This window comes from Aricia agestis, chromosome 12, assembly GCF_905147365.1.
Source record: "Aricia agestis chromosome 12, ilAriAges1.1, whole genome shotgun sequence".
NCBI classification, from domain to species: Eukaryota; Metazoa; Arthropoda; class Insecta; order Lepidoptera; family Lycaenidae; genus Aricia; species Aricia agestis.
In genome coordinates, this window is record NC_056417.1 from 9204039 (window position 1) to 9217101 (window position 13063).

A 13063-nucleotide genomic window follows, 5' to 3' on the forward strand; every position below is an offset into this window, starting at 1 on the left:
AAAATATTAAAAAAAAAAAAAAGGTGTCAAATTGCCGCAACAAAAGTTGTGGTTGTATGCAAATACCTGTTGTTTTTACTGATAAAATAAGCTAAACAATACATTTTTGCGATATAATTGGTTACCTAATCATGAATCTTTCGGAGGACAACAATTTTGCTAATGGCCTGTTATATGTAGGATTCAATCAAGATCAAGGTGAGCCAAAACATTTCATTACCAATTAATTCCGTCCTATCTTAGTTGTTTTTATATTATTTACTGATTAATCTTGTAGGATGCTTCGCCTGCGGAACGGAAAATGGATTTAGAGTATTCAATAGTGATCCTCTCAAAGAAAAAGAACGACAAAATTTTGCGGAAGGTGGTTTGTCTTACGTAGAAATGTTATTTCGATGCAATTACATGGCCTTAGTAGGAGGAGGAAAGACTCCGGTGTATCCACCAAATAGAGTTATAATTTGGGACGACCTAAAGAAGGACTCTGCTATTTCATTGGATTTTAATAGCCCTGTCAAAGCTGTGAAATTAAGAAGAGATAGAATTGTTGTGGTCTTAGGTAAGGACACTTCCAATATTCTATTGTTGTCTAGGTCTTATCAGTATGTTTGCGGTAGGTTCTATCGTACCCGCAACTCTGCTTGCGATGAGTGGAACACCATGGGGTTTTAGTGGGTAGTCTACGCAGGAGTCGCACATACCCCAGCCAATATCCCCAATTTGCCGGGGATGCTTGAAGTATTTCCCCATGTTAAAAAAAGTTCTTATCAGTATGTAACAGAAAACTCTCAATCTTTCTTTTCTAAGCTTATTAACATTATAAAATTTTGCTTTTCCTATAGGATCCCTTTTAGGATCTAATTGTTATGTTTGTTTTTTGAATAGAAACCTATAGTAATATTTATTAAGTATATAAAACTTTTGTTAATATAATGTTGTACATCTAAATACTTGTTAAATGTTCTTCTTGATTGACATAGTTTTTGCCTTGAAGTAAACTATAGTGAAAGTTATTGCGTAATGTAATAGTTGTTGCTAAGTAAAGGAGGAAGTGCTTTACATTCACTAAATAGTTTTTTTTGGTAATCACTTTGTTTGTTGTAACACTTTTTATTAAAGTTTTTCATAATGCTTAAGTTGCACTTAGTATCTACAGCCACACAATTTTATTAATAATTCAATAGATAATAATATGATATATAACATTTAAAATTGTAATATCTTTTGACTATAAACAGTTATTTAAATTTATGATTTACAATATTAAGAATGCATAAATAAGGTTATTGAAAAACAAATATTTTAAAAAATTTTACATTCATAAATTAAATGTATGGTTTTATTTTTATTGAATATAATATAAAATTACTGAAACATAATAACTGATATATATATATCTTTCTTTTGCAGAGAATTTGATAAAGGTGTACACTTTTACTGTTCAGCCGCAGTTGCTGCATGTATTTGAAACATGTCAGAACAGTAAAGGCTTGTGCGTAGTGTGCTCCCACAGCAACAATGCACTACTGGCCTATCCTAGCCGCAAAACAGGACATGTGCAGGTATAGTCAATTGATGTTCTTGCTAGATTATTTAATATCTCAGTAAAGTTTTAATTATTCTGAATCGCTCTATCATCATTGAGCCATTGCTCAGCTTCATCTATTTATCTATGGCAGAAATTCCAAATTCACTCTAGTATGTGTTTAGTTAAAAAATGTTTATAGAGGTATGGAAAAAAAATAGATGTCACACTCTACTCTACTCAATAAAGGACATTTTTTTATTAATGTAACAATTAATATTTTTTAATTCTTCACTTCTTGTTTTTTTTGAAGCTGGTAGAATTAACAAATCAAGCTGGATCATCCAGCAGCACCCCTGAAGGTCATCTAATAGCTGCTCATGAGGCACCACTTAGCTGTTTGAGCCTCAATGTTGGTGGCACCAGATTGGCTACTGCCTCTACCAAAGGCACTCTCATAAGAGTGTTTGACACAAGTACTGGACAAAAACTGGCAGAGCTGAGAAGAGGAGCTAACCAGGTTTGTTTATGTGTACCTAACTGTCATAATATTATAATTTATTTTTGTAATATTACCATGTCAGAGAAATCTATTCAACTTTAAAATTTATATTAAAATTGTTTTAAATTTGCATTATTTCCAGGCAACAATCTACTGTATCAATTTCAACCACACAAGCACCAATTTATGTGTAACATCCGACCATGGCACAGTACATATCTTCAGCTTGGAAGATGATAAACTTAACAAGCAATCAACATTGTCAACTGTCAACTTCTTGCCTAAATATTTCTCGAGCAATTGGAGTTTCTGCAAATTCACTATACCAAATGGGCCGCCGTGTATTTGCGCCTTTGGAGTGGACAAAAGTTCTATTATTGGTAAGCCTTATAAGAATATTCGAATATTGCATTATCATTTATCAATCCACTTTATACTATTTTTTTAACCTCACATCATCTTTTTGTTTCAGTAATATGTGCTGATGGGTCCTACTACAAATACAAATTTAATGAGAAGGGCGAACATACAAGAGATGTTTATGCACAATTCCTAGAAATCTCGGAAGAGAGATAAAGGAATATGGAAGACCCTAAGAACAATACAATTTCTATAAAGTTGTCACTGGTGAAAAGAGATTGAAGTTTTTATACTTTATATATATCATAAAAAAGAAGAGTGTAGAAAAAATTCATCAATTTAGCGAAAAATTCATGAAATTTTGATTCCACTCGGTTTATTTTGGCTATTATGAATTTTTAGGTCTAGTCATTGACAAAACTTTCTATCAATTTCAATACAATGAATTGTTTAGTGATGCCAAAATTTTACTTTATTTTAACATGTAGTTTGCAAACAGATCAGAACATACTGCCATGATCTTACATAATTATTTGTTAAATCTGTCTTTTGATTTTCTAATTATTTCAATTTCATATTTATTGCGTTTACAATAATTTTAGACTTACGAAAAATAAAGCTGGTTTATCGTTAAGAGCGTTTCGGCAGCGCCGTTAGAGCGCCGCGCGTTCGAAGATGTATGGGGAAAGTAGTAGCGTTTTAAAGTCGCGCGCTTGAGCAGCGCCGTTTGTCCATACGCTTGTTAAATCTTCGAACGCGCGCGCTCCAACGACGCTGCGAAACGCTTGACGATAAAACCAGCCTAAGTTCGGGCGCGCACTAGCAGCCAGGTCGCGGCGGCCAGCGAAAGTATGGTGTGGCCGCAGGTCGCGTTGCTGTCAGGTGCGCGCGGTCTATGGCGGTTTCATACTAAGGTATCTATCTCGATGGCCGCCGCGACCTGGTCGCTAGTGCGCGCCCGGGATTAGACAGGACTAAGTTAATGCATGTTCGCTGTCTTGTCCTGCATGTTTGGAAAGCCATTTGACATAAATTAGTCTTGTCTTTCGTTAATCAAGGCTGTTAAAGCTTAAAAAACGTATTTGTAAATATTATCTTGATCAGGTGTCGCCTAATTGATGTAAGTATTTATCATGGCAGACCAAAAAGCACATTATTATCATAAGAGTGCAAAATATGCATTTTGTGCAAGGATTTGATATTTTTAAAAGAATAAAAAACTAAAATTTTTATAAAATTATTAAAATGGTTATGTAATTCTAGTGTCCTGTAGTGACGGCTAAATTTTATTGATTTCAAATGTGTAGATCTCAAATGTTAGAACTCTTGCTTTGACTGAAATGAATGGTAGTAACTTTTTAAACATTTACGGCCATTTCCAATATTTGATCTATCTCTGGTTTTGCCCTACTAGAGATAGGAATAGCTCACATTAGACATTAGAGACATATATTTTATTGTGAGCTATTCCTATCTCTAGTAGGGCAAAACTAGAGATAGATCAAATATTGGGAATGGCCGTTAGACGTTGTTTAAATTTTGTTGAATATTTATTGTAAGGAAGATAATTTATAATGTCTTCGAATGAATTATTATTTTTTTAAATTGGCTCGTTGTATTATGAGCGTGAAAGACTGTTTTGCTGGCCGAGCTACAGAGATAGTTCTTCAGATTCGTCGCTAAATGGCACTTTTCATATTTCCAGTGTTGCTCACTGAAATAATTCTTTTTTTAATTTTACTTCTAGAAGCTAATTTAGAACGAATAAAAAAGGTGAACATGTTTATTCATTGATGCACCAATTTACCAAATATTGCATACTATAATATAATCATTATTTTTTTATATAGTTTTGGTATACTATGTACGTTGAGACTTTGTTTGGAAAAACAATGTATTATGTAACTGAAGTAAATTAACTTTTAAAAGTCGTAGCGACTTTATACTTTTAACTAATCAGTAATCGCAATGTTGAAATATTTTGATAACACATGTGATATTACTTAGTGCTTATTATCAAATACCATGTAAAGTTATTTTTGTCAGCAGACATACTTCAAACTACAAAATACAGTTTCATGATCATGGGCTATGTTAGAAGATTTTCCTGAGATTATTCAATTTTATTATGCTTTAATGACTATTCTAAGGCTCAAATCACATGGCGCAGAGTCCAAACGACGACGAAGTGACACGATGCGTCATGAATTTTTTCCAGCAGCATATTCATCTCTGTTGTGCTACTATTAAATACAAATTTCTGCTACGAAAATATGAAAGCGCTTCAATTCGCGCTTCCATATTTACGCAGCAAAAAAATTAACACTACGCCAGTGTGAGTTGAGCCTAATAGTAGGATCTGCATTCGCCTTCAGTTTGTTATTGTTTCACGTACGTATTCGGTATTGCTATCAATAATGATGGCATTCGAACGGTCATGTATTTATGATAATATTATGTATATTTTTACTGCATGATGCATCTTCAGACGTTGCGGTGGCTTTGTGTAAATTAATAATATGTTGTGACTTGTGGCCTCCAAATACAAAAGCTGACGTTTAGAACTGGAGCGCCAACTTTGTACATTAGTTTACGTTAAAAGGAAATCATATTTATAACCTTGGTGATACATGATCTAAAATTGTGAAAGACGAAACGAAACATATCGGTTGGTAAACTATGTGAGATGGAACATATTTGTTGTTAAAAATTCCCCAGCATTATAAAAATATTTACTCTACACTAAAGCTAACCCATATTTCTGTCTTTGATAAGTTGGAAAAGCCACTTGACGAACAAGGCCAGCCAATATGTATTAGCGTAAGCTTGGAGTGCTACGAATAATGAAAACTAAGGAAGAGTAACTGGGTCAAAAAATTTGTCTACAAAATGTGACCCGAATACATGCATATTTTATGCATGTATTCGGTACACAATTGCAAGGTTGAAAATAACTTTAAAATATTAGTTATAAATACTACGAATGGTAGCATCTGCTGCCACTTAAGAGTTTCGCTCTATTTGTTACTATGAGGAAAACCTTTGTAATATTTTGTGCAATGAGTTTATTGTTACCTGATGAAGACATGAAGATGGACGGATTGACAACTGTTAAATGTTCAAACTTACTTTTATATATTTGTTTGAATCCAAAATTCCGGGCATCGAAGAAGGAGATATTTTGGTAGAGCGCTAATGCTACTTACCCCTTTCTTACATTGTTATCCTTGTCTTATACCATCATGTGGAAATAAAATGGCGGTAAATCGGTGTGCGAGTGAGATAAATAGTGTTGGGCATCAACAATGTTCGCACTTTATTTTGGGCTGTTTACATCCAGCCCTGTCGGGCAGGGAAGTGGGCAGCGCGAAAATACTTCGATCGCGGATTCTTGGAATTAATGCTATTGTATTGTTGTCGCGATCACCGGTGCTCTTATGGGGATTGGGCACTGACCTCTATAATACACTGGACAGGCGATCGCTATCAATAAAATGTTCCTATTTGAAAGTCGCCATATTGGCGCTGATTGCTATGTGAAAGCAGTAACAGTGTACTTGGAACTACTATTTTGCAAATGGCGGTTGTAATTTTCTATGTAATCAGTTCACAGTACGCTCAGCGCGGCGCTTCAAATCGGCACAAAAAATAGCTGTCATTTTGTACGGCATTAGCCTGTCCAGTGTATTATAGAGTTCAGTGGGATTGGGGCTTGAAGGAGTCACTCGCGCAGCCACTTGTCATGCCGCTGCCGCTGCCCGACGCGTCAAGTATGTAGAGCGCTGACTAGTGTAAATGATCACTCGCAACGTTACTGCCGCAGAAGTATTCAGGGAAATATTTCCGGCAGCGCGAGGATAAGCGGCAGTGGCTGAATGTAAACGACGCTTTAGTGATAGTCTCCTGTTTCGTTATTCGTTCGACGCACTGTCTTGCTTGCTTATTCGCGATATGATTCGTGTCAAAAATAAATGAAATCATATCGTGTCATTTATTTTTGACACGATATGATTCGTGTCAAAAATAAATGAAATAATTGGGATTCTAGCGTCACAACGCGCAGGGAATGACTGATAAAAAAACTATGTCATAAGTTGTTATTTGTTTTCAATTCCGTGATATAATATAAGTTTTGCTTATCACACATGTTCAGATACTTTAGCTAAATATGTATTTCGAATTAAGTACATGCGATAGAAATAAAGTGTTTATAAAATGAAGTTGAGATTTTAGTTTTCATTGCTCTGTCCTAACCTGATGGAATGAAAATAAGAAAGCATCATTGTATTTACACTATTATATTATTTTGATGTTATTAAGTTTACTTTTAGATGACCAAACTATATAATATGTTTGTTTAGATATAATTTATTTTTGTATTTTACTGATAATTGATAAATGACTTGTAATCGGCAACAATAACAGTAAAGTAATAAAAGTTTTTTCAGAAATAATTTTATGACTTTTAATATTGTTAGTCAATCGTAATAACAACAACCGTTTTCTAATAAATACAAATTCTATTTATTGCCATCATCTTTTTAGCACATCTATAAATGTGTTCCTGGGTATTTTTATGTTGGCAACACTGCGCATTTTCTTCTTGCCTTCCGCTTGTTGCTTTAACAACTTTTTCCTTCGTGTGACGTCTCCACCATACTGAAATAAATGATTTTAATGTTTAATATCTTTTGGACTAAACTAACATTATAGCAAACATTAATATATAAAACTAGATATTTACCAATTTTGCCGTGACATCTTTTCTATATGCCTTCAAAGTTTCTCTAGCGTAGACCTTTCCTGATACGACAGCCTGTATGGCAACCTGAAAAAAACAATTTCTTGATTTTTGTATTGGCAACACAAGCTAGTGTCCATTAAAAAAAAGGTTATTTTTTATTACAATTTCATGCAAACCTATAAAGAAGTCATACCTGCACCATCTGTCTTGGTATCATTTCCTTTAGTTTTCCAGTGAGATGTCTCGCGGTGTATTCCAGACGACTGGCATGCACTATAGTAGACAACTCTTCTACAAGTACACCATTCAGCAGAATATCCATCTAAAAAAGTTTTTTTTAATTATTCGGCATGTTTATTGAGTCCCAACTCCCGGGACTAGATATAGGTAGTTTAGTTTATTAAAAATTTAACTACATACACTCGTTTTTAGGGTTCCGTACCCAGGGGTTAAAAACGGGACCCTATTACCAAGACTTCGATGTCTGTCTGTCTGTCCGTCTGTCTGTGTGTCTCCAGGCTGTAACTCAAGAACCACTATAGATAGACTTCTGAAATTTTCACAGATTGTGTATATCTGTTGCCGCTATAACAAATAAGTACTAAAAACAAAATAAATTAAATATTTATGGGGGGCTCCCATACAACAAACATTTTTTTTGCTCGATATCAATAACGGCTACACTTGAAATATTTACGAAATACTCAGTTGTATTTGTACTTTAATAATTAATAATAAAATTTAAATAAAGAATTTAGGGGGGGACTCCAATACAACAAACGCAATTTTTGGCCTAATTTTGCTCTATAACGGTATGGAACCCTTCGTGTGCGAGTCTGACTCACTTGGCCGATTTTTTTAACTTACTCTCGCCAAAGCGCTGGAGTGAAACCCGTAGTCTTCATAGTCAAAACTCGCGTATCCTGACGTTATGCTCTTCAGCGTGTCGTGGAAGTCCATCACGACTTCTGACAGAGGTAGGATGTATTGCATCATGGTCATGTTGTCATCAACCGCGTTGGACGGTAGCGGTGTGCCGCGCCGGTCCACACATAGCGTTGTAACTGGACCGATGTACTCCGTGGGTGTTATTATTGTTCCTGAAATTTTATACTGTCATTTCACATACAAATGTCTTTTGAAACGACCAAATTTTTGCAAACGCCCTTTTAAATATTGTCGAAATACTAGCAGCTAAGCAGTCACTACTATAGTCTGTCAAGAAAGTGAAGAAATTAAACAGTGGCAACATCATAGTGTCATCCCTTTCAAATCAATCTAAGAAAAAAGGTTGTTGCCACTTTTTAATTTCTTCACTTTCTTGACAGACTATACAAAATTCGTGACAAATAACAATAATAGTATGGTATAATCTACATTCTACACTATTGTCTATGTTTTTATGAAAAATACTTCAAAGCCTTACCCTTAACAAATGGTTCAAAATACTCAGCAATATTTTGTGATTCAGGTAGTTGTAATGGATTTGTGATTAAAACTTCTTCGCCTTTGTATTGTTTTATATTTTTTGCGCCTTTGACTCTGGAACAAAGTTAGTTGTGTTAAACCTGTGGTCCCCAAAATTTTTTTCCATACGGGCCACAATCCCACAAACATGTCATGCCTAGGTGTCGCGGGCGGTGGTTAACAATTTAAAAGTGAAACACGACTTTCTCAACGACTTTACATTATTTTGCAGGTGGGCGTGAATTTCAAAATGGTACAAGTATAACTTCACGCGGGCCACAGATAAAGTCCCGACGGGCCGCTGGTTGGGGAAAGCTGTGTTAAACTAATTTCCTAGCCTTCTAGGTAATTGAAAGATAGATACTGGATTCATTTTAGTTGCCTTAGAGATATGTGCATTAATGTTCCGTCGGACATATTATAGTTTCACGACACTTAGTTTAGTCAGCTTTTGTGTATTGCAGAATTTTGTTTTTACATTTTTTATGAGTCTAAGAATCTTAGTTCACCTGATTTTATATGGTACTGAAGGAGCAGTAAATATAGCCTCTGCCTGGTGTTCTTGGAACAAACGCTGAGTAAATACGTCTAGATGCAGAAGACCTAAGAAACCAATTCTCCATCCCTGACCTAATGCTGGACTGAAAACAAAAGTTTTCAAAATTATGTATTAGTATTAATATACAGTAGCTTTTGTATACAGTACATTTAAAGTGTCTAAACACACTAGGCCGAAGTTACGCGGCGTAAATTCTGCATGATTATGTCCGTAATGTCGAACACATACAAAATACGGACGGAACGCGACGGAATGGCGTGTCATTGGTAATTTAAAATACATTGCGGGCGTAATCATGCGCAATTTACGCCACGTAACTTCGGCCTAGTGTGTTTAGACACTAAGAGTTAGTTTTAAACAAGCAATTCTTGTATAAAAAAAAAACAATCTTAAATAATATCTAAATGGTTGGGAAACAAAATAATGCATACCTAGAATCGATAGTGACACTGACAGCTGAGTCATTCAATGCCAGTTTCTTAATAGCATCACTAAGCTGTGGGTGTTGCGATTGGTCTGCAGGATAGATGCCAGCGTACACCATATGCTTGACTGTGGGGGCAGAAGCTTCTTTGGTGTTGAGTGCTGATTTTGCACATATGAGCTGATCACCTACGCTGCCACCACCTTTTGGGCCACACCCTGAAAGGTACAATATGTCATTAATGATTATATGATAATCTTATATCTTTAAATAATCTTATCTATATATTAATATGTGAGAGAAAAACTTTGTAACCCTTTTTACGAAAAGTGGGGAAACGTAGTTGCATGAAATTTCGCACAGTTATAGTTTATATGGTGAAGGAGTGCATCGAGCTAATATTATTTTAAAATTATGCTTTTATCATATATATTTTTAACAAATAAAACGTTACACACACTACGACACTACTACTAGGAAAAATGACAGATTTTTGAGTGACAAGCCTATACATACGAATTATACTCTTTTATTTATGGTTGAAGTCTGCTGACAACAAGTTGACACATTGAAAAAGGGTTATTGTTTTTTTTTTTATTTAATTTTAGATACTATTAGGCAATGCTTAAACGGCCAGTCTAAGATCATCTGAGTCCCAGACACATTGAAAATGGATTATTGTTTTTTTTATTTAATTTTAGATACTTTTAGGCAATGCTTAAACTGCCAGTCTGAGATCATCCGAGTCCCGGAGACAAGAATTTAAAAAAATTATGACGAAGTCAATATTTTTTACAAAATATAGGTAATAGTCCTAATGTCGTTGCAAGTAAGGTCGAATTTCGACCATTGGGCGAACTCTAGTATCTTTAAACGAGCAATTCTTGTATATATATATATATAATTGGAATTTCGGAATCATTTTTAGAAAATGTCATTTTATTCGTGTTTTATACAATACCGTGTTTATAAAAAACATAACCAATTTCTGATGTTAATAATGTTACATGCTAGGGTTTGAGGATTTGGAGAGAAAGACCTGGTGACTCTCTGGAAGACTTTATTCACTACACTAAACACTTAGCACTTAGTCCAAACACTAATCACTAGGTCCAATCACTAAGCACTATCACTGTCCTAGGTCGTAGCCAAGTCGCAGGTTTCACTGGTTCACTCACTATTGATCACTTGTTGTCACTCCGAAATCGCCTTGATGATAGCTCAAAACGAACTGAACTTGCCGGGCCTGCCTGCGGCTTTTTATATGGCGAGACGAATTCCAGAAAGTTCCCGATTCACGTAAACAAGTAAACAACTGTGGGAACTTTCTAGGAGGCTCGAGCATGTACCACAATAAAACTGCCGTCCTTACGATAAGTGCAGTAAGTAGAATTTTTGGCAAATTTAATTTAGACCTTATGGACTCAGTCATAAGGTCTAAATTAAAACACATAAACACACAAACAAATAAACGGTAAACACGTAAACAAACATTGGACCTTTCTAGAAGGTTCGAGTATGTAGTTGCGCACCTCATGCCATTTAGTATTGAGTAGGGGATTTATGTTGCCTGTGCTCCCTCGGTAAGTTTCGCTGGTTTGTCGCTAGATGGCACCACGTGTCCGTATACCATGTACCGTAACAATAACAATGGTATCTTTATTTGGACACAGATCATAGATCTACATAAATTAATCAGATTATGTCAATCTCATTCTACAACTAAAGTGCTACAAGGCTTTAAATGAACATGGACAGGGCGCTGCTGGTAAAGGAGAACTGTCAAAAATGACATTTTTGTATGATGACAGTGTTAGTTCCTTTTTCACCACATTCATTTAAAGCCTTGTTGAGCTCTAACATTGAATTGAGTTCGACTCAACACTCACACTTGACTGAACATTAATTGTCTATGAATCAGTGCTGCTAGTGTGGTTACACAAATAATAATAATAATAATCACTTTCTTTGATGGTAACAAACTCACAATGCTGATCACTCAAATTAGCTAGTAGTATTTAAGCATCATTTTACCTAGATAATTTCTTGGACAAATAATTTATTTGAAAAAATTGTGTTTAACAAAATACTAATATGTAAATAACTTACCTACCATTACAACTTGACCAGCCACAGCCATTTCAACAGGCTCCTCGCTGGGCCGTAATAGAGCTAAATGCTTCACAGTCTGTTGTTTCATATCTGATCTCCATCGTACTTGTTGACCCATCTGTATGGTTCCACTCACAATAGACGCTAAGCACAACACCCCTCTGTACCTGTCATGCCATGTGTCTATTATATTTGCTCTCAACTCTTTATTTTTATCCACAACTGGTGGAGGAATTCTTGTAATTACAGCTTCTAATAACTCCTTAACTCCCCATCCTTTCTTAGCTGATATGCTTAACACTGTTTCTGGATCTATTTTGAATAGAGACTTCATTTGTTGCTTAACTTTCTCAGGGTTCGCTCTCGGTAAATCAACTTTGTTTAGTGTGGGGATTATGATTAAGTTATTCCTCTTGGCGAGTGAATGAACAGCAACTGTTTGAGCTTGAATTCCCTCATTGGCATCAACTAATAAAATCACTCCTTGACAGGCTGTTACACTGCGTACAACCTGAAATAGGAGATAATTTTAACATAATTAAGATTTTACAGAATTATTACTGAATTCATATATTTTCCAAATAATAATTTTGATTTATTTAATTACCTCATTAGAAAAATCAACATGGCCTGGAGTATCTATAAGATTGAGTAAGTAGTTTTCATTGTTATACTTATAGTTTAGTGAGGCAGTAACAGCCTTCACAGTTATGCCCCTCTCTCTTTCCACCTGTAATAAGCAATCATCACTTGTTTAATAATAATAATAAAAATTTAAGTGGACGGTGGTAAACTTTAGGTAAACACAAATTCTTCCTTAATTTCACGATTTAACTCTTGAAGTATTAAATAAAAATGTAAACTCACAGGCAGTTGATCCAGAACTTGGCTGTTTTCATTTCCAGGTTTAATGACACCTGTTATTTCGAGAAGTCGGTCTGCGAGTGTGCTTTTGCCATGATCTACATGTGCTACTATACTAAAGTTTCTAATTTTTTCAACGTCAACTGTACTGCTGTAAGCTCGCCTTGCACTGAAATAAAATTTATCATCCCTAATTTACATTACATTTTTTCCACACAAGATTTTGTTGCCTACTTCTTAAATATTAAAATTGTAGTTGGTTACAGCTTTGTATACATTCCAAATACCTTTTCAATAACTTTATATATTGGTAAGATTTTAAATACTTGAAAACATTGGCCATGATCTTTCCGAAATAGCTTCTTCTGTGATATTACTTTTTATTCAATGCATGGGTAGGTATGTAGTTTTCTAAGAAAACATTATTTGACACCAATAAATAACATTTTTAATAAACAGAACGTAATTCGGAAATATAAAAATTCACAGGTTTCGAGTTTCGACTT

General features: G+C 34.9%; 2 protein-coding genes across 3 annotated transcripts; one reads left to right on the forward strand and one right to left on the reverse strand.

The window, feature by feature from the left end:
• The first annotated feature begins 18 nt into the window (after positions 1-18).
• On the forward strand, positions 19-3064 carry LOC121732816 (WD repeat domain phosphoinositide-interacting protein 3). 2 transcript variants are annotated; one of them, XM_042122809.1, is made up of 6 exons: positions 19-198; positions 278-559; positions 1411-1562; positions 1839-2045; positions 2170-2407; positions 2500-3064. In XM_042122809.1, exons 1-6 carry the CDS (start codon positions 132-134, stop codon positions 2601-2603), a joined length of 1050 nt encoding a protein of 349 aa, XP_041978743.1. In that variant the 5' UTR covers positions 19-131; the 3' UTR covers positions 2604-3064. The 2 variants fall into 2 exon arrangements, with proteins under 2 accessions (XP_041978743.1, XP_041978744.1); XM_042122810.1 differs by having other exon boundaries at positions 24-198; positions 1839-2041; positions 2166-2407.
• Positions 3065-6838: 3774 nt separating this feature from the next.
• LOC121732815 (translation factor GUF1 homolog, mitochondrial) lies at positions 6839-13058 on the reverse strand. Its single transcript, XM_042122808.1, has 11 exons — positions 12845-13058; positions 12561-12726; positions 12301-12423; positions 11691-12204; positions 9589-9799; positions 9108-9239; positions 8558-8673; positions 7999-8231; positions 7325-7453; positions 7132-7215; positions 6839-7046 (listed from the first exon to the last, which is right to left on the reverse strand). The coding sequence occupies exons 1-11, from the start codon at positions 12898-12900 to the stop codon at positions 6921-6923; spliced, it is 1890 nt and encodes a 629-aa protein (XP_041978742.1). The 5' UTR covers positions 12901-13058; the 3' UTR covers positions 6839-6920.
• Between the last annotated feature and the right edge of the window lie 5 nt (positions 13059-13063).

What these genes read in the sequence shown, in the direction of transcription:
- LOC121732816 (XM_042122809.1), top strand. Translation starts at nt 132, where the DNA reads ATGAATCTTTCGGAGGACAACAATTTTGCTAATGGCCTGTTATATGTA. An exon ending in AGGATTCAATCAAGATCAAG is followed by an intron (nt 199 to 277) that starts GTGAGCCAAAAC and finishes TTAATCTTGTAG; the next exon opens with GATGCTTCGCCTGCGGAACG. An exon ending in TGAGAAGAGGAGCTAACCAG is followed by an intron (nt 2,046 to 2,169) that starts GTTTGTTTATGT and finishes CATTATTTCCAG; the next exon opens with GCAACAATCTACTGTATCAA.
- LOC121732815 (XM_042122808.1), bottom strand. Translation starts at nt 12,900, where the DNA reads ATGGCCAATGTTTTCAAGTATTTAAAATCTTACCAATATATAAAGTTA. An exon ending in ATGTTGATTTTTCTAATGAG is followed by an intron (nt 12,205 to 12,300) that starts GTAATTAAATAA and finishes CTCCTATTTCAG; the next exon opens with GTTGTACGCAGTGTAACAGC. An exon ending in ACTCCAGCGCTTTGGCGAGA is followed by an intron (nt 7,454 to 7,998) that starts GTAAGTTAAAAA and finishes AAACTTTTTTAG; the next exon opens with ATGGATATTCTGCTGAATGG.